At 36.0% G+C, this 26,822-nt stretch overlaps 1 protein-coding gene across 1 annotated transcript; it reads right to left on the bottom strand.

Annotated features, from left to right (window-relative positions):
* Positions 1-61: 61 nt before the first annotated feature.
* On the bottom strand, positions 62-26,822 carry LOC135690762 (solute carrier family 12 member 4). Its single transcript, XM_065208416.2, has 26 exons — positions 26,515-26,822; positions 25,889-25,989; positions 24,907-25,020; positions 21,046-21,192; positions 20,197-20,251; positions 19,652-19,782; positions 16,497-16,738; positions 15,697-15,869; positions 14,760-14,891; positions 13,777-13,875; positions 13,379-13,436; positions 12,828-12,947; positions 11,951-12,124; positions 10,492-10,590; positions 9,709-9,828; positions 8,254-8,358; positions 7,497-7,591; positions 6,434-6,513; positions 5,755-5,843; positions 5,103-5,200; positions 4,006-4,212; positions 2,686-2,777; positions 2,134-2,241; positions 1,619-1,797; positions 650-783; positions 62-395 (listed from the first exon to the last, which is right to left on the bottom strand). The coding sequence occupies exons 1-26, from the start codon at positions 26,636-26,638 to the stop codon at positions 304-306; spliced, it is 3,168 nt and encodes a 1,055-aa protein (XP_065064488.2). The 5' UTR covers positions 26,639-26,822; the 3' UTR covers positions 62-303.

The raw sequence follows: 26,822 nt of genomic DNA, 5'->3' as shown, positions 1-26,822 counted from the left end.
GTGGATTGTTATACAAAGCTAAAGGTTCCAAGCATCGTTTCCGCCACAGAGGACTAACATGAATGACAAAACTCTTCATAAAAATTTACTCTTAAACGAGATAAACATCTACAGCAGTTGGTAGATTTTACAACTTCTAATTTTTCTTTAATTGAAAAAAAAATCAATTCTTCAATAAAGAAAAATAAACGAGAAACAATCCCGACGAGGATTTAGATGCATCCGTATTAGGATTGAAATGCAATCCGGATTAGGATTGAAACGCAATCCAGGTTAGCATTGAAATGCAATCCGGATTAAAATTCATGAATAAATAGTGACGACTTCGTGGCCTCCCCCTCGCACCATGATCACTCTTGGCAAACCTTCAGTCAATACGTCGATGAATTCCATATCTGTTCAGCCTCAGTTAAGAGAAAATGTCTGAATTTTTACCAGAAAATCTATGCATGCCAAAATAAAATGTAAATCCAAAAAAAGGAAATCTAGGATCATTGTTTAGGCTTTAAAACTTAAAGTATTGTTATATGGATTACTTGTGACGTCCTTGATCAATTTTTGAAATAATCATTCGGTTTTTAAACATAAGGAAGAAGGTTCTAAGGAAGAATATAAGATACTTCAATCTAAATTCCGATTGAGAAGATACAATGATCTTGATTGCAGAGACTTCTGGGTGGCGTTGGAAGGTTGATCATGGTTAATCTTGAGTTGCAGGATTTCTCTTTGATAACCGAGTTAAGCCGGACTGCTGTGTGCATGCGTCGTACGTTGATGCCATCACTGTAAAGGCATTAAAAGGCATTTTAACAAACAAACGGTGTGGTAAAACAGCACTCTTTTTATAGAAGAAGGATAGTGGATGCACAAAATCGCAAGGCTGCTATACTTTTAATTAAGCAAGATCATTGAAAATTTACATTTCATTTCAGTACAAAAATCAAAGCAACTCAACATTCGATCTAATACTGGATTTAGATTAGGGAAATATACTTTAATTCTTTGTACCTCAAGTCATACACCAACCAGCCAATCATACTGACGAATTTTCACGAAATTTCGGAACACTGGATATTTTCAAAATCCTATCGTTACTTAACCTTTTTCCTTCGAGTACTTCAGTTTCTTAACTTTTTCTTATTATTTTATACTCGTTTCTTGCGAAAATAAGGGTAGCTCAGCATCACAAATGTAATCCTCAGCTTCCATGTGACCAAGATGCGGTTTTATGAACATTTAGCCAATCAAAATCAAGGCCTTTGTTCCTATTACCCATTTTGAATTGCTTCTGGGGCGACAATTGTCTATCATGCGAAGTTGCATAATCGGTAAAAATGTCGAATTATAGATGTTACTTGCTATTGGTTTTGAGATTCTTCCACGTTTACGGACAAAACATGGCTGCACTAAGTGAATCTGGAAAAGTCTTACGGTGAAAAAACTTTTCTTCTTGCTGCATGGCAATAAACAAACTAAAGTTCGAAGTCTTCATAAAACTTTCAGTCTTTTGTTTCATTTCTAAGCTATTTCTGATTATGGCTGTGTATTGATGTTGTCAGCTAAGCCTGTTCATCTTTGAGATCAATATGTAAACAGTAAACAACATGAACCAGCTTACGGTTTTTGAGTGTTTTCCGACTTCAGTGTATTTTCACTCTCTTTGTGTGAAGGGGTCGAATCCCTCCGGACACTGTCCGGGCTTTTATTACCGCTTTCATCTTCTTCCGGTATTGGCTTCTCAATTGCTAAAATTGTCTCCGACCGGGGCTTGTGCGCAGCCTCTACAATTGTCTGGACCTGTGAAAAAACCACTTCATTTTGTAAAGCTTGCTGTTTTTGTAATATTTCTGCGACTTTACATGCACATCGTACTTCATCAGCATTCAACAAGTCTTTCAGGATTCAATGTGAGTATAAAACGCTTTTAAATCCCAAAACGTGATCGAACGTGCGAAATTCCGGACTGGAGTAAAAAACATAGGTCCACCGTCTATTGACAGACCTGTTCACATGAGCACATCGCAGATGAGACAAAAGTTTCAAAATTTGATATGCTTTTTGATTCTCAATTAGAAGTGGTGCAAAAAAACAGACAATCAAAGAAATATCTGTTATAAAAATAGCTTGACAAACCTCGACACGACTTTCTTTTCGCGATAATTTCATTTTCTCTAGAATGACTTTTCTTTGTTCCATCATTAAAGTTCTCTCATATGTATAGGCACAAATGTCTTGATCAAGCTACGAAAAAGAGTTCTTCTCTTTTTAATGAAATAATGAGACAAGGAAGAGTTCTTCAAAAAACAGTGTTAATTTAAAAATTGATTTGATCTTATAAAGTTGAAAATCAAACCATTAAATAAACCGTAATGCATAGAAGTTGTTAAATTTGAAATAACCTTTCCAAATTTGATGAAGCTGGAAATTTCTCTGAGGTCACTCTAACTTTTTTAAACGATTCTAATGTTGAAAGAGTCTATTAATCTGAAATCTTATGTATTTAAATTCTAGTTAAGAACATCAAAATTCTGTGCAAATGGTTTTTCATTCTTGTAAGTTATGTGTTTCTTACACACGAAAAATTCACCTTATTCGGAATTTTGCCCGATGTGCCGAGTATAATATGCGAGTTGCATTGGAAAAAGACAAGCTTAGAAATTTCAGACTAAAATCTTTCTTCTTTACCATTTCAACAACCTCTATATCAGCTTCGATTCTGAGGTTGTAAAGAAATTTTGAAAGGTCTTTCCTCATTTGTATACTGTTATCCTCCATTTCTGTGCAAGCAGTAAAGGAAATATTTTTCAAATTATCAGGTTGAGTTCACCATGAGCTTTTATTAATTTTATAAAAACAATTTACGGCTGGCAAGACTGCAAAAAGGTGAAGGCCATTATGACTTTCAAATTTTTTCCCTACAGATGTCTGGCTTTGAATTCGCTTCCTTTCTGATCTGTCTCTTGAGAATTTCTGCGGCAATTTCCGAGAACTGAAAATATTTCTCTTTTATAATCAATAACGCCCTAGGAAAATGTTAGGATTTTAAGTTTGCACTGCAAGGATCAAAATCAACAAAGGATATACACCTTCAAAGTTTATGCCACAAATATTTACAGATAAAAGTAACTCTGGCTTGATCAAAACTAAGAGAACAATTTAGTTTGTAAAATAGATACAGTGTTTAGTTATTCATTTATTCCTTTTAGTTCTCAACTTCGAGTTTTCTTGATCTCTAAAGAGGATTTAAATCTCACTGAAACCTAAATCCTTCAAAGCCATTAGCTTATAAACTAGATCTAAAGCCGATAACCGTGGGAAAACAACACGGTTGCTAGACTTCAACCACGTCCACCAAATCGAGCAATAAAACTTCTACTGTGAGGCAAGCTTGTCATAGTTGTCATATGTCTTAAATATTAGTGGGAATATTTTTCTATAATTTCGAAAACCATTCCGCTTGTTTTGGGTTCTTGTTCCCTAAAAAAATCTTTGTAGCATCAAATTCTACCTACGTAGATCTTTGATAAAACAACAGGAAGACGCAATTGACGATATACTGAATAAAAATTTTTATCAATCTTTCTTTCCCCTTTCTTTGTTTGGTTGGAGTGACAGCAATCCCGGCCAAAATAGAAAAGTTTGATGCTTCTAATTTTTCAAGGGAGGCTGATGCTTTCCTTTTCCTTTTAAAATAACTCCCTCTCTGCCCTGATTCAATGTTGAATGCTTGTTTTTGAATCAAAAATGATAGAACTACCTATCCAACATTGCTTCTGGGAAAAAGGGGGGACTTGAAATTACAGGGAAAAAGTAAAGTAGAATTTTACAAAAATTGCGGTTGTCCGGGATCGTCGACCAAAGCAACACAAAATGGCGACCTAAAATGGACGACACAGGGCACCCTACAACGTGATGAAAAAAGATAAAAATTGAATCCTTGCAATTGCGAGTTCAGATACGAAAACGGAAATTCAGATGTCAAAATGAACATCCATCAAAGGATACGAGCAACAGTAAATATCCTGAGCTTGCATTTCCTCCAGGTTTTGTGTCTTTTCAATAGAAACATCATCAAAATCATCATCCCCCCGTCATGCACAATCCACCATATGTCGATGTTGCCCTCCTCACGGTCTTGGCGTTCAGGAAAACTTTCAGCGTCTTTTACAACCAACATGGCCTCGTGCCTCTCAGCCGTGACGCAAACCGTATCTGCGAAAGCGAAAAAGATATCTCAAACTACATTCGCTTAATTTCATAAAAAATAAAATAAAACTCTTAGAGGCGTTTCTGTAAATTAAGAAACTCTTTTGGAAAAGATCAGCAGTCAGCTAGAATTAATTTATCCCGTGTTTCATTTTCTGAAACAATTTCCAAATAACTTGCTATCATAAAAAACTGTTCTATATTTAAACGAAAGGCTGCAACTTCTCCGGGGCAAAGTTTCTCTGCAGAAACCTTTTTAGCAAAAACTTTTTACTGCATAATTCGTTTTTCTAGCCTGATAACCAACGCTGGCTACCAAGCTATCGTTTTTCATGCTTCAAATGAAGGTGATCTCGTAGAAATGTTAAGAAATGTGTTAATATTTGAGTTACTGAAAAGAATTCAAGCAGATTCGTGGCCTTAATCTTGGGCAATAGATGTTCCCTCTCCTCTTTAAAACAATGCTAGTTTACTATGGTATATGGTATATGAGACAACGAACAATGCTTTTGAAAGTTTTCAATAATACTAACAGAAACAATTAGACGGTTCTGGGGGAAAGGGAAGCGGTATTCGGAAAACGAAATGAAAAATTAAAAACCCAGAAAAGCTGTTCGGTAATGTAGGTAATTTTGGTAGAGATGTCACCTTCTTTGAATCATCACTATTATAAACAATACTATAACTTATATATGTATATAATCGTCATTTTGATTGATACACTGTCATTTTGCATACCAGCCAGGGACTGTTTTTAGTCAAGGTACCGAAGGAATAAATGAGCGGCAGCAACCCTATCTATAAATCATAGATTGTGCAACATTATTGAACTCTAGAGAAACTTGAAATGGGGCATTTGGTAACAATAATTTGATCTATTTTGTCAGTAAACTTACTGATAAAGGTTGTGGCCGAGAGACTTTCCTTCCAGTCGTTAGGCCACGCCACAATCACTGTGTTCGGCGTCAGTCCCCCTAAGCCACCATTTTGAATCCTGAGCGAAGAAATACACAACAAATTAGAGATAAACCAACAGAGCAACCAAAAAGGCAATATGTTAAAGTCCCTGTAACATGTTAGCCTATGGCTTGGAGTGAATATTATAAACTGTGGAATGAATTTAACAATTATAAAAAATGTATAATGACATGAATTGTCTTGAGCTCTAGAGAAACGTTTCTGTGTGTGACTTAAGTTTTAAAGCACTAAAGCACTAAATCACTAAATCACTAAATCACTAAATCACTAAATCACTAAATCGCTAAATCAGCAAGTGTTGTAAAAAGCACTAAATCATTTCAGAATTAGAACAGGATAAACAAGCTTTGTCATATCACAAACATACTTGAAAAAAATTTCTTTCCATTCAAATTAGGAAATAAAGCTTTTGGATCATACAAAGGCCCCTACCTACCAATAAACGCCCTCAAGTAGCAACTTCTAAACTGGCACCTTGAAACAGAATTCTGAACCCCTTTACTCAAACATTTATCCGCAGATTTCTAGCAAAGCGTAAATTGAGAGAGAACTTTTAATTGAAGAGCTCACAGGAATGAGTATCCTTCTGATAGATCTTTGGCAGCAACAACCTTGCAAAATCCTCTAACTTTCTCTGTTTTCATTGTTTCCATTAGATTCTGCAACGATGAGCAAGAGAGAGACATCAAAGTCAAGCTAACGAGAATACCGAATTTGAATTGTAAAGTCTCTGCATATACTGATGTTCGCTAGAGCTCAGATAGTTCACGCAATTCCCATCAAGCACACACACTATTTCATGAATTAAGGTGAAGCAAGCCAACTGCTGTAGTAGCAACATAATAACGAAATTCATATACATCTACTGGTGACCCGTCTATTGTAGATCGTTTGAAGTCGTTTAGAAAGACCTCTGTGCTTTCCTACCCTGGACGGTAGAAAGTCGCTACTCCGAGGTGCCTGACATTCCAGTTAAGTTTCTTACATACACAATTCTATAACGACGATACGTTTCAGGTAATTGGCAGAGCCCCGTTGTCTTTTGATCAAGCAGTTTTTGAATCGATCTCCATAAAAACGAAAAAGCTGTTCTTTGTTTTTTTGGACCCTTATTCTGACGTTTTATACCCTAAGGAATGTCAGACGGAAAGCCACTTTGAACATACGTTCTACAGTGACAAGGAAATGAAAACTTTTAAAAAGAATTGCTATTAAAGATTTTCATTCCCAATGTAGAAAATTAACAAACCTCTTTTGCTTCATCAACGTCGATAGTAGAGGTCAAGTAACTACCATGCATAACCGATCCAACGATTGTTAATCCACGGCCTAAAACAAAATGGCTTACAAGATGAATCACACAAATAAAAGTTTAAAAATGGCGAGAGAGTCTCACTATAATAAGAAAGCAAAAAATCCAAACAAAAAGGTTAAAACAACCGTTTATATTCGTCTAAGAAAACAATAATTAGCTATCAAGTATCCTAAACTACAAACCATGCCAAAAGTCCTTGGAACACCCTGCGTTCGATGAAAGATTTTGATTAAATAAAAGTTTCCTGCCGGTAAGATACAGAAATGTCCCCCTCCCCCAAAACAATGATGGTTCAAAAGCCTATTACTTACCCTAGCTGATAGAGTTACATGGGATGAATTTCAAGCTCTGAACCTGTTGTTGCTCAACATTGTTTCAATTGGAGAGAGAGAGAGAGAGAGAGAGAGAGAGAGGGGGGGGGGGGGGTGTGTTACTGAAGTTATGCAATCTTCTAGCCTAGTGAACCAGGACTTTTGGCAAGCATTGCACCTTAACACTTTTCAGAGACACACTTCCTAAAAAACCCCGATGTTTAATAGAGAATAAAAGAACAGGAGAGCCAAGAGACATGGGATGATTGATATCTTCCTAAGCACATCCGAAAAAGACCAAATTCATACTTTCTGGCAATATTCAAGCCTCACCGTTTATGCACACTTCTAGCATGAATAAAGTTTCCTGCTAGTAAATAATAATAACAAAGGGAAATAGATTTATTAGGCATTCAAGAGTAAAAATTAGAGCGGTTAATTTGGGCAAGAAAAACTTACCACCGTATATGATTCTTCATTTTTTAGCTTTTTTCTAAATTAAAAATAAACACTTGCACAAACATTCTGAGGTGTTGGTATGTTTGCATTAACTTGCCTTTAACCAACACTCTTATGACAAACGGCATTAAATGTTTTTGGAACACCGATGATTCCAATAAGCATTGATTTACGTTACCTATGAAATACACTATGCAATCAACACACTGACGTCGCTAGTAATTTACCTTCTTTGAGTTGACTGATTAAAGTAATCAATTTTGAAGATTTGTCATCAACCTCGGGGCAATCCATCGTCGTGCAGAGAACGAGAACTTGTGGTCTGGAAAAGGATGACATATTACTAGCAAGAGGACAATTCTTCACGATTTTAAAGGTTTCAAGAGTTTTTCAAGTAACTGGTTTCTTGGGGGTCAGCGAAGCTACTTCGAGATATAAACAGAAAGTTTCTTTTTAGAAAGAAAAATCTGAACGCAATTTTTTGTTTTTTAGGCAGCTAACTAAAATCACTTCTGTTCGTCTGAGGCAAAATGAAAAAGGTTGATTTTTCAAAGACATTTTCAAAAATCAGTTTGTTCTTGGGCCTTTTATATGAAAAATCATGTAGGATTTGCAGGTGCAAAGGTTCTGACATAAGGTCTTAATTGAAAGGCATATTTTAATGAATTTGGTTGGCTATGCCTGGCAATAGTTGTCTTTCGTGACGACAGAAGATTTACTGTACCATCAAATATACAGGGATTTACTGTACCACGTGGCTTAAGGTTGCATTCTTTCGAAGTAAAAACTCTTTGCAACAAGCTGATTAACAAAACATTCTAGTAGCTTTGTGCTTTTTAGTTACTTTATTCACTAAAGACAAATTTTTGGGCTAACTTGGCACTGTATTGCTTTTCTCAACGTCAGCAACAAGCACCTTAGCATCATCGATCGGATATCAAAGTCATTTGACATTATCTTTGAAGATAATCTTAGTACCATTACCTCCAGTTCTTTGTGTGCATTGATCCTTCTTCTAACCTGAGCAAGCTGTACCTGGCAGCACTGAGGGACAACCCTCGTAGGCCATCGCCCCATTCTTTTTCAGCACTGAAAGAAAAAGGATTGAGGATTTAATTGCAGATTACTTTATTTATACAATATCTCACTGTGAATTGGCTTTTAGTTCTTACAGGCAAACTGTGAAATTCATTAAAAAATCATAGAAAAAAACTGTTAAGGCTAAATCCAAGTTCGGGGGGTAAACTATGCCTAATCTTGAACGGAGACGTGCCATTTTGGTTAAAAATTTGGAACTCCTAATAATTCCGCAAATGTCTGAAAAAATATGACCCAAACATGATGAAAACTATACCCATATTTCTGCAGAGCAAACAAAATTTTTAAAGCACATAAAAAATCATCCACCAAATTTTGCAAGTCCTATGCCCCAAAATCTCTCTCCTAACAATTTTGCAATATTTCCCCAAAATGGTACCCATAATTCTGCATGTTTCTTCAAATGGTATCAGTAGTGTTGTAACCTGTCTGTACCTAGAGTTTAGACTAGAAAATCACGCCATTTATGGGAAGAACAGAACACAACGGAATAACAATTATATGTGATAACAACAACAACAGCAGTAGCTTAGAAGGGGGTCTTATCTGTGACTAACGTAAATACTACACATAGTTCCGCACATATTTCAAAAACTGATACCGACGTCCCCGTACCTTCAAACATGTTAAGGTACCCCCCCCCCCCCCCTATCCAAGTAAACGAGAAGCTGAATTTGTTGATAGTATGGTTTCAAATGAGCCCAAACCAGCAACTTCATTTTGGTTTTAAGAGCTCTTAGCAGTTATGTAAAAGCTAGGCCCGTACTTTTTCAATGCTCCGAGATTAACAGAACTCCATTATCAAGCTTTGATGGGCCTCGAGTTTTTGTTTCAGTTCTTAGAACATTGAAATATGTAACACGATTAGAGATCAAGTCTCTAAAAACAGCATTTTATGAAAAGAAACAGCTAGAAACAGATGATTTGCCTTTTAAGGTTCAATCAATAACTTACAAACACAGTAATTGCATTCCACTCCATTTCCCCCATTCACAAAGAAATACTATTTCGACTCCATAGGGTGGAATTAAAATGAAAATTTCCTGTTATCCCAACTATCGCACGATAGAACTTTTTTTCAATCAGCAAAATTCGTTGTTAGCTGGCTGAAAATCCTAGACAGGAATCGCAAACTTCCTTAAGCCAGAGGTTGATTTTAAAGAGCGAAAACTTAATTTACAAAACCAAGAAGGACAGCTCGTTATTGAAGAAAATTTTTACGAATTTGAATAAAACTAGATATTATATAACGGTTGATATAATATATAGTTGAAATTGAAAAAAAACTTAAGCTGCTACGCCAAAAGAATATTTGCGGGGTAAAGAGAACAACATGCTTACCCTCTGAATTCGATGTATTTATAGATGACTAAGGCAAGAAGCATGGCAACGAGGGCATAATACCAGCTTGATATGAACATCAAAGAGAGGCAGAATGCTACGCCTAGAGCAGAGGTCGTCCTGTCAACAAAAAGCAGATCAATTCAATTCAATCTGGAAAATTCAACTCATTAACTAGGGTCGACTGAATGTCAATGAAATTTCAATTCCAATAAAAACGAAAATTTCAAAATATTAATTGTTGAGTAAAATTTTCGATCTGAATTTCACATCGTCATTCATAAAAACTAACTAAGCATGGAGTATTTTCTTGAAGCTTAATTGGCACCTTAATTGAAATAGGGAAATGATAGACTTATATCCATAGAAGAACGAAAAATATCCACAGACTGGAGAAGTACTTGTTTTGTGCTTCAGAAGACACAAACTGGTAAAAAGTCTCAAAGCGTCTTTGGTCTGTTGCCATAAGGAGAAATAAAACATTCAGAAATAAAAATAAAATACATTTCAATGGGGCATATAGCTTAAAGGAAAGGCTCTCGATCAGGGTATGGGCCGAAATTATAACAAAATGAGCGGAAATTGGTTGTCAACAGCACTTTGTGCTAACGAGGGATTCAACGACAAAAAACTTGAAAAATCTAAGACTATCTAGGCAGGAAACAAAGAGCGAACTTTCAAGCCATAATTGCAGGAGAAATTCTTTTCGAAATGGTAGAAAACACTTGAGGTTGTAAAGTATGGTTACTTCGGCATAAAAGCGAAAGAAATCATTGTAAATACCAGTGATAAAATTTGAATCTTGGCCGCCAGTTAGGAGCCTTGAGAAGTGATTGCAAAACACACGCGAAATTGACAAAACCATAACACATCAAAAAGAACCTGAAATAACAAAAGAAAAAAACTATTGCAAGTCCTCGAATCAACCCTCACCCTCGATTAAGCCCCCATGGGATTAGGTATTCCCTCGATAGCAATAGGTTTATCCCAATATATCTGCCTTTTTTAGCATACAGACCAGTCTTAAATATTAGAAGAAAATTTACCCTGGTAACATTTTTGGCAGCTGCTAAATAAGTGCCTACCTTCGAATAAGACCCCTCTCGAATCAACCCTCACCCTCGATTAAGCCCCCATTGGATTAGGTATTCCTTCGATAGCAATAGGTTTATCCCAATATATCTGCCATACAGACCAGTCTCAAATAGTAGAAGAAAATTTACCCTGGTAACATTTTTGGCAGCTGCTAAATAAGTGCCTACCTTCGAATAAGACCCCTCTCGAATCAACCCTCACCCTCGATTAAGCCCCCATTGGATTAGGTATTCCCTCGATAGCAATAGGTTTATCCCAACATATCTGCCTTTTTTTAGCTTACAGACCAGTCTTAAATAGTAGAAGAAAATTTACCCTGGTAACATTTTTGGCAGCTGCTAAATAAGTGTCTATCTTCGAATAAGACCCCTCTCGAATCAACCCTCACCCTCGATTAAGCCCCAATGGGATTAGGTATTTTCTCGATAGCAATAGGTTTATCCCAATATATCTGCCTTTTTTAGCATACAGACCAGTCTTAAATATTAGAAGAAAATTTACCCTGGTAACATTTTTGGCAGCTGCTAAATAAGTGCCTACCTTCGAAAAAAACCCCTCTCAAAAATACCCCCACTCTAAATCATTTTTCGCAAAATAAGCCCTTCGGGATTGGCTTTTAGTGGGATATGACAGTTTTTGATCTTGAGGGGCCAAAAAAGGGCAACCGTCTCTAACAGAAAACTAGACAACAGACTGATATTCATAAAAACCCACTAAGTAAATGTCAAGATCTATAATCTGTTGTTGTTAATCATTACCGTAAATCCTCAAATTGCCACCCCCCTCGAAAATGCCCTCCCCTCGAATAACGCCTTCACTCTAAAACTACAAACTGTCAATAAGCTTCCCTCGAATAAGCCCCACTGCTACCGTTAATTCTCGAATTGGACCCCCCAATTTAACGGTTTTTGCCATCTGAGATTGCCTATGGCGTTTTATTGAATTACCACGGCAAATTCGTACTTTTGGTAGTAATTAATTAAACGCTCATAAAGAAATGCTCATAAGCCCCCCTCTCGAATAAGCCCTCGTCCAAAAATAATTGGGCTAATTCGAGGATTTACGGTACTGATGTCTGTCAAAAAAAGTCTCCACAAAGATGAAGGCAACCCTTGTTAGATATTTGCGTTAAGAACAAGCAACTCACATGGTAATGATGGGAGCTACTGCATCCAAACTGGCGATAATCACGCCAATCTCAGAGATGGCGATCGTCAAAAGAAGCGCACGGTGCGGCTCCCCTCCTCTCGACGAAGTTGCAAATATATTCAAAAATGGTATGATACCGTCTTTTGCAATGGCTTGAAGCAGACGCGGTGCTCTGCGAACAAAACGTTATTAATCATGTCATACATTTACAATTCATGATAAACTTTGGTATTCAAAGCTTCGTGTCACCGGAGGTGCGGCAGCATAGTGTTCATTTTCAACTCACAATGTCTGTCATACTTGAAGGGAAAAGCTTGCGGGAAGAAATTTTCACGAATTGAGAAAACTTTTGGTATTTACTTTCGCATTTTGGTAAAAATCATGATTTTCGAGTGAAAAAACATTTCTACTGAACCATATGATTCAGCTGAGCTTTTTTCCTATCTTTATTCCACTCAATACCAAGGAAGCAATATTAAAAATTCATTTAAAACAATAATTTGTCAACAAAGTTTCCAAGAGGGCTATGAAGCTAATCCTTGGATATTTCGCAATCCAAACTTTCACGTATTCAGGCTAACAAGGCGAAAACGCGAAAGTTTCTTCACGCGAAAGTTTTTCCCTTAAAATAGGGTAACGTGGATTTATTTTTTGATGACTTAGTTACAAACTAGCGAAGAAATTAGTGCTGGTGTATTTCATACGAAATTTCTCGTAACATGATAGCGTATTTAAATATGCATCGGGTGAGTTACCGAGTAACCCCTGGGTCCTCTTCCCGCCCAGCAAGGCCAATATTCACCAAAATGTTATCCCTGTTTAAGAGCTCTAATAATGACACATTAATAAGAAATTAGCAAAAAGAATACACCTACCCAGTTAAACTTTGCAGCCCGGCTCCAACAGTGGACAGAAACGACCCAAACAAGACGACATATTTGCTAGGCCAAGCAATATTCGCCACGACAAGAGCTCCACCAATACTCTCACCTTGCCTGTTAAAAAATGGCATCCCCCGTTAACATGATACCGTATTCAAATAAAGAGGATACGATGTAGCACGGTATTGGCCTTCTGCTTACAGGGATACACAGGTGAATATGCTAAGTATGAATACACCGAGCCATACTGTCTGAAATGAAACGGTATGGTGTAAAGTGAACCAGACAATCAAACGACACCAAACCATCACACACGACACGAAAAAATAGTGGCTGAGGTTTTATCATGAAGAAAACGATTTCACGTTCGCCAGTATCGACATCCAACGGTACAAAAATGTAAAATGCAAGGATACCAAATAGGCCACAAATATTGTCTCTATTTTTGACAATCCACTAGCCTGTTAATTAGCTATTGGCAACTTAGTCTTGATCTCACTGGTTAGGTTTAATACATTACAATGGTAAAACCAATAAGAACTTGCTTGTCACGTAGAAGGTCTCCAACTGTAGTTGCTCCAAATAGTAGAACAGATGTGAGATCTAGCGTCAATCAAGGAACTGAACATGTCAGCTACAAAATGAGCTGAAAAGGGCAACTTCAAAATCAGAAAGACGTATCAAAGCTTTAGGTCAGCCCGCTTATCAGATGAGGCGCTAAAATACTGTTCGTAATCCTTGAAAACATCAACGAATACGAAAGAGATAAAAACTAAAACATGTAGAAGAAAATTTACTAAGAAGAAAAAAGGAAGTGATTGTGTGCTGGTTGTTTTTTCGAATCAAGGAACACACAACATAGGTGCTATGAAACCGATAATTTTATTAGAAATGGCTCAAAATGAAGAGGCACTGACGAAGCATTTGCGCATCAGAAGGATACAGACAAAGGACGTTGTTGCAATGGCAGCGATTGTTCCCATGGGTATTGATTTTTGTGCATCTTTCAGATTCCCAGAACGATTTGATCCAGCCATGATACCTTCAAAAAGGAAGACGTTTTGACTTTTCTTAATATAATTAAGTTTATAAAACATTACAGCTAAGTTTATTAGAAAACTTTGCAAAATATGATTGGGAAATTCCTTATAAATGTTACTTTTAAAAACAAATGATTCCAAATATAAGAAAATAGATTGAGAGGAACCTTTTTATTTAAATTCGGCTCAGAATATGTCACGATTTTGGCAGCTATTGGTACAAAATTCAAGTTAGAAGTATGTATGTATGTATGTATGTTTAACAGCATTTTGGGAAAGTTCCATAACTTAAGGTTTTGTAACAAACTGAAATAATGCATAAATTTACATCCCAACAACCTAATAAGTTGCACCACAGGTTGCTACAAGATTAATTAAACATTAAACGATCGCTATGAAATTTGAGTTGCCCTTAAAATTATCTTGATCAATCCTGCGTAAGAAGGCTTCCTGACCGAATTAATTGACTCAGCAAATAAATTCGGTGAAAAAGTTCAAATAAAGAAACTTTTGAACATGACTAAAAAGGTTTCCTCCAAGTAAACAGCTCCCTTCCTTATTTTTCTGTACCCGAAAACAAAACTAAAAAAATGATAATGGAGATAAAGATTTAAACGTTCTTTATTCTTTTTCGAGAGAAGCAGTTTTCGAATTAAAGTTTAACTGAAAACATGCAATGAAAGTAGTCAAGCAGAGAATTTTTAATAGTGGACGATTTTCCCGAAATTTTTCTTTCCTCGATCAGTATTTTTCTCTTGTCCCTAAACACATGACCAACACTGTAGTTAATGTTATTTTGAATCATGAATAATGTTATGTTACTTCTACTTCATCAGCCATGGCTAGATACAATATAAAAGTTTTGATGGCTAAACGATATGCTTACCCGTCACAGATGGAAAGAAGATGGCAAGCAAAATAGTGAAGCTTGATGTTATATCAGCAACTATAGGGGACAGGGCGTGGTCCTTCCCATGGATGCTTTTTCCTTTCTTCATGTAGTGACTTCCACCATTATCTAAAAAAACATCACTATACTCAAAATTGTTGAGATAGCTTAGGCAATTCATAAACACGAAGACAATGTAATTTTCTAAAACCATGCAGTTTTTGACAAAATTTATGAATAAGACCGAGAGATGAGTACAGCGCGAGGAAAAAAAGGAAACATTGAAGATCATAAGGCATTTAGTCGATTTACAATAAGGTTCACTCAAAGTTAAGGAAAGCAATGCTTCCCATGTTGGCGTCTACAAAAGCAAGCTTTACCGCTTTGTGAAAATGATTTATGTAGCAAAGAGAGAATAATAGATTTTCCTAACAGCAAGAACAAGATGTTCAAATATCTCACTTGCCACTGAAGATCGCACACTTGTTCAAAAAAGTCACATAGCAATGCACCACGATGAGCTCTTTGACCCTCCTTTTCACTATGGCCTCATTTTAACGCTATTGCCTCGCTTTACCGACGCAAGGCAATAGCCAAACAGAGACTCATTAAGTAAGTCTAGATAAACTGGACAAGAAATCTGGCAGGAATTGGGATTCCTGAGGCTTGCAAGGTTCTTTGTAGATTGTGTGATAACACGCGCTCAAACGATCAAAATGGGCCTAATTTTTGCATTGAAGGGTTTTTGTTGTTAGAATCCTGTGCGCTGATTGGCCAATATCATTGAAGGAAAAAATAGTCATTGTTATCTCTCAGCCAATCAAAATTTGACCACAATGCTCACCCACCACCATCCACTAATGACCACTCACCTACTACCAACATATTTCTTCAATAAGCATTTGCAACTCGCCTGAACGACGAGTACACATACCTGTGAATATTCCACTTGTGATCCCTGGTATGCCATTGGCCGTGGAAACACTCGATGTGTTCCAGTATGCAGGCGATATTTGTTGTTGAACATACTTTGCAAGCTGAACATCATCTTTGGAGCAATTACCATATAAACTTTTTGCGATTAGCGTATCGTCGACGTAACAAAGGCTGGAAGAATGAAAAAATAGCACAATGTTTATAGGCACGAGAAATGAAACAAAAACCTTTTCCCAAAATGCCAAGAAACTAAATCTTTGTGATCTCATCACAAACACATCACAACGGGAAGTAAACGATTCGAATTTTCAAGAATAAGGACTAACTGTTTGGTTAATTAGAGTATAAAAGTGCAGAGAATTTTACTTTGACCAAACATTAAGATACTCATGTTTCAATGAAATGAAAATCATAATTAAAGGTAAATTTATTACTAGATCAGAGATATCCAGGTATTCGACAAGGAATCAGCTTGATATTGATATCCCAAGGCAAAATTTGGAATTCTCAAAGGGAATTTTCTTTCACTCTGGGGCCAAAACATGGAATGAGATTCCAAGAAACATCAGAATGAGCCCCACAATTTCCATGTTTAAAAGAAACTTGAAAGGATTCCTGCAAAGTTAATAAATTCCCTAAACAAAACACGATCCCTAGGTAGAACAGCAACATCTTTATTTTATATATATATTAAAGAAGTAATTGCAATAGAAGTAGTTTATCTTATTTGTATTATAGCTGATAGGGAATTCGTGTATAAAGATTTTTGAAATGAAAAAAAATTAAAATATGGCTTACTTGGTTGAGGATCTGGCGTGTACGGAGAAAAATCCGACATAGATCGCCAATATTGAAAATAAGACACATAGCAGGAAGATTGAAGCAAATTTGTTGACATATTTAACACCAATGAAAACCATAGCAGACAGGATTAAGAGCAATATTGTGCCATAAACTCTCATGTTGTTCAGCATCGCCGGCGAGACAGTGCCGCCGCCACTTATATCGCCAAAAAGGGACATGCTAGGAGCGATGTATGTCTGGGGAAAAAAGAATAATTTTATTAACAAAGAAAATAAACAATATTACACTCTTTTTTATAAGAACACGAGCCTCAAAACTGGTCAAAAGTTAAGAACAAATTAAGAACAAGCTGAAGCTGAGCTTCTGCAAAATGTAATTTTGAACAACGTTTTTTCTCAAAATCGAGGATTTTTATCGTTGTGTGGGTGCTTTTTCGGTAAATATTCAAATTTGTCAGCTAATTAAGACTGTCTCCCCCACTTTGTTGGCAAATGAGGCCTGAACACCTCCTTAGAGCGAAAAAGCTAGCAATAGCACTGCTTATACCCACTTAATATAAGAACAAATTAAAAACAATCCAGCCTCAGATTTTCGAAAAAATTAAGAGCAGTCAGCCTAAACTTAAATTTACTGGTTCTTATAAAAAAAGAGTGAAATTCAAAGTAGATCAGAAAGATCAGAAAACATAGGACCAGGTAGTGTAGAAAACCTCAACAGCGATGAGCATTTGTTTATGGTTTAAGATTTGTTTATGGTTACTTTCAGGTTTCGACCAGGCTATTGTTATCGACATTAGCTTTTGATAAAATCTTACATCACCCACAGCCAAGGAAATATACTTGCAAATTAGTGTTATGCACTCAATTATTTAAACAACGTGCAAAATTACTTATTTCATTTTCTTATCATCAAATCTACAAACAACAGAAGCATTGTTCGTTGTTATGCTACAATGCATTCGGATAATCAAATCAAAATTACAAAAAAAGGATACAAGAGAATAAGGATAAATAAATTCCGAAAGTTAATTGGGAATTCTTTTAAATGAGCTATTTTTGTCGAACGACTTACATATAATACTTCAAAGTTTCAAAGTTCTCACTTTGTCGTAAACCAACAATACATTTTTTTTAAAAAAAATGAATCGGAGTTTCAAAAAGAGTAAAATCAATCCGAACTCTTTTTTTCTTGCATTAGATTTTGGAGAAAAAATTTGATTTAAGAAAAATTTTATAAGATTTTTTGGAACGATAATTTTTCTAAATCAAAATTTTATCAAGCAACGATTGAGTATGTGAATAAAGGGATTGTCACAATAGCAAAATGCTCGACGGACTCCGAACAATGGAAATCTTGCGGCGAAAAGTCGATAGAAATATAGCAAATAAGGCCGAAAACAAACAACAATAAACACACGTCAATTAACTGTGACTAAAATTTCGCCCCGGCATACGGGGCTTCAGACAGCTGCCCGATGAACGCATTAAGCATAAACTCTGAGTTGCAATTTATATCCGTCCTGTTCTACAAAGCGTTAGAACATTGCTATACATTCACAACAGAAAAAACCTTTAACATCTTTGGTTGATTGGAGGGCAGGGTCTACGACTAACGGTAGAAGAATCTTCACAAATTTTGAAGGCAGTTAACTGCAAAATTAAACTATCAGTAGTTTTCACAATCAAATTGAAAGTGGCGACCATGAGGAAGAAAACAATGTTTTTATGTAGAAATTGATGACGAAAATGTATAATTTGATAATAACATGGCTATTTGTATAATTTGACTTTCTATTAAACATAAGCAAATTGACTTTGGCTGCGTGTGTTAAGTTTTAATAAAATCTTTTATTTTGCATTGGAAAAATTTTACGGATAATTAAAAGATCTGCCACAAAATGTTTTTGGCAGTAACATTTCGGAATATCTGTCTAACAAAACAATGTCCAAAGATTTTGCAATTGATATAAAACTGCGAAATCTCTCCATGAAAATAACTGAGAAACAGGTTGGATTTGGAGAACCAGACTTGAGTTGCAAAAAGTTTTGAATTAGTGTACGAGAAGGAGAAAAGTTTTCTTATTGAATCTGTTATCAATTATATCTGTTGATGAATGAAACTGGTCTAAAAAATAAAATAATATCTTTTTATCCTAAAGCAAACTTAGTTTCTTTTCATTTCATTTTCTTCTTCTTTTATTATTGTTAGAGCATTCTGTCATACATTTCTTCATCACAAACTCCATTGTTTTCCAGATTAAAGATAGAGAAACAAATTATATCATCCTCGTTGCCTGAATAATTGAACACCTTCAGTCAATCGGTTTCACATATGCTCATTGGCCAGCCCGCTGGTTCAGGACTGTGAGCTCGTATCTAACTCCTCGGGTAACGGTGAAATCGTATCTAAACCTCGGTTTCACGGTGGACTCGTATCTAAACCTCTGTTTCACGGTGGAATCGTATCTAAATCTCTGTTTCGCGGTTTCACGTAAGCCCATTGGCCAGCCCGCTGGCTCAAGACTGTGAACTCGTATCTAAACCTCGCAGAGGATGTTGGGAATACCTAAGAAAACAGCCCTAATAGTATAGTCCAAACCGTTTGCTATGCTAACCATGGAAATAACTCTCCCAAATTTGTGGGGCAATGTCGATGATAGCTCAAAAGAAAGTGTCGTAATCAAGAATTGTTGGAATGATAAATAATTTATAAGAGACTGAAGATTTCCGTTAAATTTCCGAAAAGTTAAGCTGACATAGAGCCGAGGATTTGCTTATCTTCCTATATTTTGTATTTCGCGTGGAAAACTAGCCTCATGAAATCCATAATTTGGCACCACTGTCAATTAAGATGTGACTAATTTCGTTGAAAATCATAATCTTGGTTGTGAATGTACGAAGAAACGATTAGATCAGCTGCTTTCAAATGCCCAGACCTTAAGTGGGGTTAGCTCTCAACGGAAAAGACCGAATTTTCAAAATTTATGTCAGCAAGGAAAATTCCTAGCTTTAGAAGTAATAAGAATGGACTCTCCTTTATCATAATTTCAATTTGAACCAGCTGTCTTTCTAACTTTGAGAAGGAACATTCCCCATAAACAAAACTATAGTTTGTACTTCTGAAAGATTATTCAAAAACAAACAACTCACCAAGAGGATTTCAATAGCACCTAGGATGTACATTGATGACGCAAATGTGGTCCCAAGGTAAAAGAGAATTCCAACAGCGCCACCAAATTCAGGACCAAGGCTTCTTGAGATCATGAAATACGAGCCACCACCTAGAAAAAGTTTGGTTATGAAAACTTGATGCGAATTTCTGAATGGGCAAGTGGAAACTCCTGAGCGCAGGTGAGAATATAAACTCTGGCTTTAAATGGATCTCTACAGCAAATCTGTTTTTCTGCTGTTTAGAAAGGGTTAAATACCCAGTTTCAAGTCAGAAAAATTTAAATGTGCGGTATGGAAATTATCTGTTGCAAAATCAGAACAATTTGAAAGCATGATATACTTTTAAAAAAATTCGATTAGGAAAATCTCCAAAAACAGACTTTTCTAAACAATACTTGTTTCCAAGTTTATTTCCACTTTGTAGATGTAACAGAGTCCAGCATTGGTCCAGGTGGACAAAGTTTATTGTACATGCAAACAATGACGTACTGGGACAATGTTGATATTCAGAGAATTTGAGTTACCTGGTACCATTCCATTTGTTGCAATAGCACTCATTGAAATGGCAGTCAACATAGTCTGTGGAACAAGAGAAAAATTCATCCAGATAAAAAAGTTTTTGCATTTTTGCGCTTTTGAAAAACTCTACAGCGTTTTAGCGTCATTTTTACAGAAACAGAAAGACAAAACAATTCACTTTATCTTCCGATTAAATTAAAGGACTCTTCATTTTCAATGTTTTGACGAGACCTTCGGCTGTGACTGTAATCAGACCTCGAGAATATAAAATTATTTTAAAGCTTTCCAGGCAATCACTGTCACAACAAGCGTTTATTTTGCGGCTAGATTAGGAAAGCATTTCTTTGACGAACCATTCCAAAAATGTTCGAGAGGTATAATCAAGAAGTTGCGAATGAAATGTAGGGGACATGAGTGGTTGTTATGTGTATATGAAAGCATGTCCTCAAAAACGTAAGTAGGAAACCTCCTTTAGACAGTTCTTATCACGATATCTTTGAGATCTATAGCCTCTCCAAAAGAAAAGCCAGTGTTTCATTTTCTTAGCCATAGATTTACAGGCCAAAATGCCCCTTTATCCAACACAACACAACACAACACAACACAACACAACACAACACAACACAACACAACACAACACAACACAATAAACACAATATAACATAACATAACATAACATAACATAACTGAACACAACACAACACAACACAACACAATAAACACAATATAACACAACACAACACAACACAACACAACGAACACTAGAGAGAACTGATCAAAAATTGAAAATGTAATATCAGTCCTGAATTTTGAAGCAAAATGGTGGTGTTCTTACAAGAATAAGTAATACTTACACAACAGCAACAGAGAAAGACGATGAAGAAGCTTTGGAGTACACCCGCGGTACCAACGATCCATGAAAGACGAATGAAGAGGATAACGCCAAAAATGTTCTGTAAGCATGGGAGATAGACACCAAAAAGGGTCCCCATTTTGACAACCTGCAAAAAGGGTCTTGTTAGTTGCATGATCGATAACAAGTGCAATACATTTCATCGCAGACCATACATTTTAAAAGTGCAAAAGAAAACCATAGCAGACAGACTTTTTTTCCTTTTTTAGTATTTTCACGCATAAAGAAGCAAGAGCTTGATCACAGCCGTATATCAGAATAGAATTGCTTTGTTAAACATGAAGGTTGTTTCGAGTTGAGCAAAAAATTTTTGCTTGTCAGAAATTTCACATTTTTATCGTGGTATACAGTTGCTCTATTGGCTTTTCCTTATTGAATGACCACCTGGGACAAGGCATCACGGGCTTCTTGAATATTGACGTCAGAAAAAGATTAGTAGATCGAGTTTCGTCTCGCTACAAATCATTGAGCAAGTCTAGGAACGATGTTCAGCCTCACTTCATTTGTTTAAGCCCACAGGAGATTTTTATGATAAAAGAGAGCTCCCTAGAATGGAACGAATCTTATACCTTGAATTTTAGGAAAGAATATATAGGTACTGAGAGCATTTAAATGATTGTGGAGAGCTTAAATTGTGTGAGCGTATAGCTCATTCTAATACTGTAAAGACTTTCATGCTATCATTATTATCGAAAATTGACGCCATTAAACACTTTTAAATAAAATAACATCACATGCAAATGGAAAATTAGATTAAATTCTCAACACAAACTGCCGTTAAAAAGCCCTGAAAATAGGGCAGTCATGCGCTCGAACAACGTGAGGAGGGCCAGTAGAACCATAGTCCAAGGAAATTGTCAGGTGAGAAGGTTTATACTTACTGGATTCAGCATCGATAACACGTTAAATTAAAGGTTAATAGTTTTGGACACATTAGAAAAATCACTTTCGAGCCAAAAGTCGGTTACATCGCAAAAGATAAATCGGTAAACAGATAAAATTATCACTAACCAAACAAACAATGATTAGTAGTATAATGATGAAAGAAAGAAATGTATTATCGTTGTAAAGGAACCGTGAAGAAATTCAAACCACAGTTGAGTGGATTATCGATATTTTGCTATCAACCAGAGCACATGGTGCAGTTATTATGAAAAACAGCGACACTAAATCTAGGGCATCACTGTGCCGTACGCAAATCTTGGAAATAAATCTAATATTGATAACCCTTGTAGGTCAAAAGAATCGTCGCAAAGTAGCCACAAACAAAACCAAAACCCTGATTATTGTAAAAGAATGGAAGGGATAAGGCAGAGTCGATTCTTTTCCAGGTCAAATAGATTTTTCCAAATCCCCTTGAAAGGACTTTTATGATAAAAGGTGGAAGAAATTCAAACAGGCATCTTAAGAGATTTTGTTGTTTCTAACATGAAGAACAAGCTTGTTCGATGTGATAAGGATGGATGTCACAGACTATTAAAACATTTAGAATGGATATTGGCAACAAGAGATAAACTATTAAATACATCCAGGTTCTTTCAAAGTAAAAACATTTATAGATAACTAGTCTTGAAAATAAGTATGAAGCTTTGAAATTTGTCTTCTAAAGCTAAACTTGCTTGTTAATTCATTACTGTACATCTAAATGACTGCAAAACCTATGCAGTTTGATGTTTATAATCATCTTGTAAGTTAGAAAAGTGTAGAGGATCTTCATATATTTCAGTAAAGGCAACAATTTCAGTGAAAATAACAAGACATAAATCTTATTGGCAAGGAGAGAGCATTGGGTATTGGTTAACTGAATTTCAAACCTGGTAACAAACCTAACAATTTCAAATTTCCAAGAAAACCAATTTCAAACCTAACAAAAGTGTGTAAAGGATCTTCTTATATTTCAGTGAAAGGCAACAATTTGAGTGAAAATAACAAACATAAATCTTATTGGCAAGGAGAGAGCATCGGGTATTGGTTAACTGAATTTCAAACCATGCAATTCTTATTTGATAGTGTGTGAAAAGTAATTGCTACATAATTATATGTGGGCCAATTTGAGCTCCAAATTACAGAAGTTCCTTTTTTGTCTCTGGCTTAACAGTGCCATGAAAAAAGTATCTGGGTAGTATCACTGTCAAATTGGCTAAATAAATTGACAAACATCTACAGGAAAAGATGTTTTTGATTAAGATAATATAAGAGCCTTAAACCTTCTTCAATAAAATATTATACCTAAAACACTGACAGAGATTAAGTAATCTTCAATATACCTAAATAACTCTAATATTTGACAATTTGTACAACTGCAGATATTGCCTATGATGTCAGTGACCATGCAGCCATTGAGCTAGCAGGGGCTAAGCCCCCTCCACTTTTGTGCAATAATGGGTTAGAAAATTTTTGGTAAGTTTACTCTAACATAATTTTGGAACCAGTGGCGGACACTTGGGGGGGCAAGGGGGGGGCGACGGCCCCCCCAATAATTTAGAGGACAATGGTATTATGTTCAAAAACAATGGGAAATGTGACGTCATCTTATTAAAACAATAGGCTTGCCCCCCCCAATATTTGACCAAGTGTCTGCCCCTGTTTGGAACGGATTCTAAGTGGTAGCAGTTCCTCTTGACTGGGGAACCCGTTTTACTCATTTTCTTGGTGTTTTATCTTGTTCAATTATAAGCTTTAATTTCTAACTTGGTTAGCTTTGGGTTTAATCATTCTCAAGCTAAATACATCTATTTTTATAGTAATTTTCATCCTCTCTTTATCAGACTGTTTATAAATAGTCACTTGAAATAAGCAAGTATTTTCTAAAAGGGGCATTTTCTGGCATTCTAAAGGGCATAGCCTTAAAAGATTTTTTGTCACACCCTTTTAAGCCCACCCACCACTTTTAGACTGGTGCATGGTGCCTGCATGATGTGCCATATTTTAACTATCTGAAGATGGCTCAATGGTTAAGGACAAACTACAGATCCAATAGTCTGAGGCCAGAGTCCCTGTCAGGACAAAACTTTCACTTGCAAGTTAGGAAAGCCACCAGCTCTCTACAGTTCCAATCACATGGAAAAATTCAAAAGGAAGGACCAGCATCTATTAGATTTCTAGTGTCCAAAAAACTACCTCTGATTACTAGGTTGCAGTGGCAGACACCTAGGGGGCGAGGTGGGGCAGTTGCCCCCCAACATTTTGAAGGACACTTGTCTCTTGTTCTAAAACAATGGGGAAATGTGACATCATCTTATCAAAACACTAGGCTTGCCCCCTAATTTTTGACCAAGTGTATGCCCCAGCTAGGTGGTAATGTGATACAATTCATGCATGGGGAATGGAGCTCTGCTGTCTTTTTATAGATTGAGATTTCGGAAATTGCAGCTTGTTAATAAACTTGATAAGAAGTATCACGATCAATAACAAAGACATTGTTTGAAACAGTCGACAACTGTTATAAGTAGACAAATCAGGTATTTATGATGATGATGTTGACACTTCCATTTAATAGACAAGTCCATGAAATAGACAAGTCCATGATAAACGTTTCAACTCTTTCTAGAGTCATTATCAGTATCAGTATGTAATACCAGTGAAACTTATTGTCCATGGTCGTGAAACTTATTGTCCGCTGTCTTTGTAATGCAAAATTTTTGCAAATCAAACTTTTTCTAGCAAAATTCTTTAGAAAACTGCCAAACCCATTCCACTCCCTTGTTTCGTAGAACTATGCCTCTGACTACAAAATATTTACAATTAAGAACAAAGTCTTTCTAAAAATATTCTCATATTTCTATACAGCAAGCATTATTACCTCAGTCTTGGCCTCGATTTCTGGCTTAACACCTTTAGTTGGAGGTATTGTGACATCATAATTTGATAAAGTAGCCAACAGTGTGGCTAGCTTTGGTCTTTTCTTGATATCTTCCTTAAAAAATAAAATTTATTCTCATTAACCATTTTAGGATGCTCCAAACAGTATGGAAATAAATAAAATTATTTTAAACTAAAGATGTGGTGGAACATGTTTTCTCAATATTAACAAACAAGCTTTGCAAAGCAAAACATTGTCAGCTGTGTGAACAAGATGGGGATTTAATTTATTTATGATTTCGGATTTTGTGTTGAATAAAATATCACAGAAAAAAACTGTAAATTATACAAAAAGGAAATGAATTTGTGACAACATATCTGGGAAGAAAATGCAATAAGGTTAATAATGTATTAATCACCATGAAATCCTACAAGTAAATGAAAACCTATGGTAGCTATAACAGACTTCCAAAAGACATTGCAGACGTTGCATAAGACTGGGCCTGGCACAACTTATAAACTCAAGTCTGTATCGAGGTTTGAAGCGGATTTTGCACCTTTGAAAAATTCTCCTACTTTCGACGCAAAATAAAAGCATAAAGAAGTGCAAAAACTGACTGCTCACTATGAAAAAACATTAAATTACTCATGGCTTTTGGCCAGTTGGAACGGATTTGTTTGAGCAGTCACAAAACATCCATAGGATCTGCTCGCCGAAATATTCCTTACCGTTGTAGAATACAAAATTTTTAATATAGCGGCCTCCTGAATAACATAGCTGCCTGCTGAATAACAACTTACAAGAATTTATTTGGCAAGCAGTATTTTTATAACCACCCTGAAGATGGAACAAATTTAAATAGAAGGGCTAGAAGAACGTCTTACGGAATCGGAGAGAATGGCCTACACCAATGTTTATTCGTCTATTTGCAAACGTGGCTATTGAACAATTTTTGCTTGGAAAAATAAAAATTATTCCTTACTTCGTATAAAGCAAGGTTTCCTGTGCTATTCCGGTTCTGTCCATTCTGCTTTTCGAGTAAAGGGATTTCAATTGCGTCCTCTTTGACTGTGCCATGTAGTCCTAAAACAATAACAAATTGAACTTGGCGCCAATGCTCAACTTCACGCTCAATTGAATTCACAAATGTGCTCAAATTGTTATTTCTATTGGTTCATTGACCGTTTTCTCGCTGTTTTACCTTACCATAAGTGTCATGAAATATGAATAAGTTTACAGAAGAGGCCTTAATAGCTATATAAAATAGAATTTGCTTTTTCTAAGCTCACTTGCCGCTCATTTAAAATTAGCAAAGAGATCAGCAGGTTGATGCTTTAAAAAAAATCTCATTTAAAATCAAACAAACAACCAAATTTGAATAAAAAACTCTCTGAAGTTGTTGAATGGGCGAAGAAAATATCATATGTGCGTTCTTTGCTTTTCCAAAAGACTTGATAAAACTCTAAATCAAGTTCGTGCATAAAACTTGACATAACTTGAAATAAAACTTGAATAAATCAACTTTCTAACAAATGCAATAGGAGAATGTAAGCCATCACTTTACATTAAAAAAGGAAAGAGACCTTCCTTAATAATTATTCATTTTACCTTCGCTTGTTTCGCTTCCTTTTGCATTTCCAGGTGCAGTATCGTTTTCTTCATTTTCTGTTTTACAAACTGTAAATCTTGCTCGATCAGCGGTGGGAGTCAAAATATCTTGACTTTCCATCATTACAGCAGATGCACTTGCTGGTGTACAAGACGACTGACTTTCTTAGAATTCCTGGCAAATTGAAATATCAAACATTCTATGAAATTAGGAAACAGGCTTTTAAACAGTGAAACACGTTCTTCTCTAGACTGCAATACAACAGGTCATATCTTTCTTGGCAAGGCCGGCCTGCTAGTCAGTCAGG

This window comes from Rhopilema esculentum, chromosome 4, assembly GCF_057945365.1.
Source record: "Rhopilema esculentum isolate cy_ngs chromosome 4, ASM5794536v1, whole genome shotgun sequence".
NCBI lineage: Eukaryota > Metazoa > Cnidaria > Scyphozoa > Rhizostomeae > Rhizostomatidae > Rhopilema > Rhopilema esculentum.
This window is presented reverse-complemented; position numbering and strand designations above follow the sequence as displayed.

Coding starts and splice junctions, on each gene's coding strand:
- LOC135690762 (XM_065208416.2), bottom strand. CDS start 26,638: ATGATGGAAAGTCAAGATATTTTGACTCCCACCGCTGATCGAGCAAGA. Junction 21,193..24,906: donor AAATCGAGGCCAAGACTGAG/GTAATAATGCTT, acceptor CCCTTTTTGCAG/GTTGTCAAAATGGGGACCCT. Junction 5,844..6,433: donor ACGTTGATGAAGCAAAAGAG/GTTTGTTAATTT, acceptor TCATCGTTGCAG/AATCTAATGGAAACAATGAA.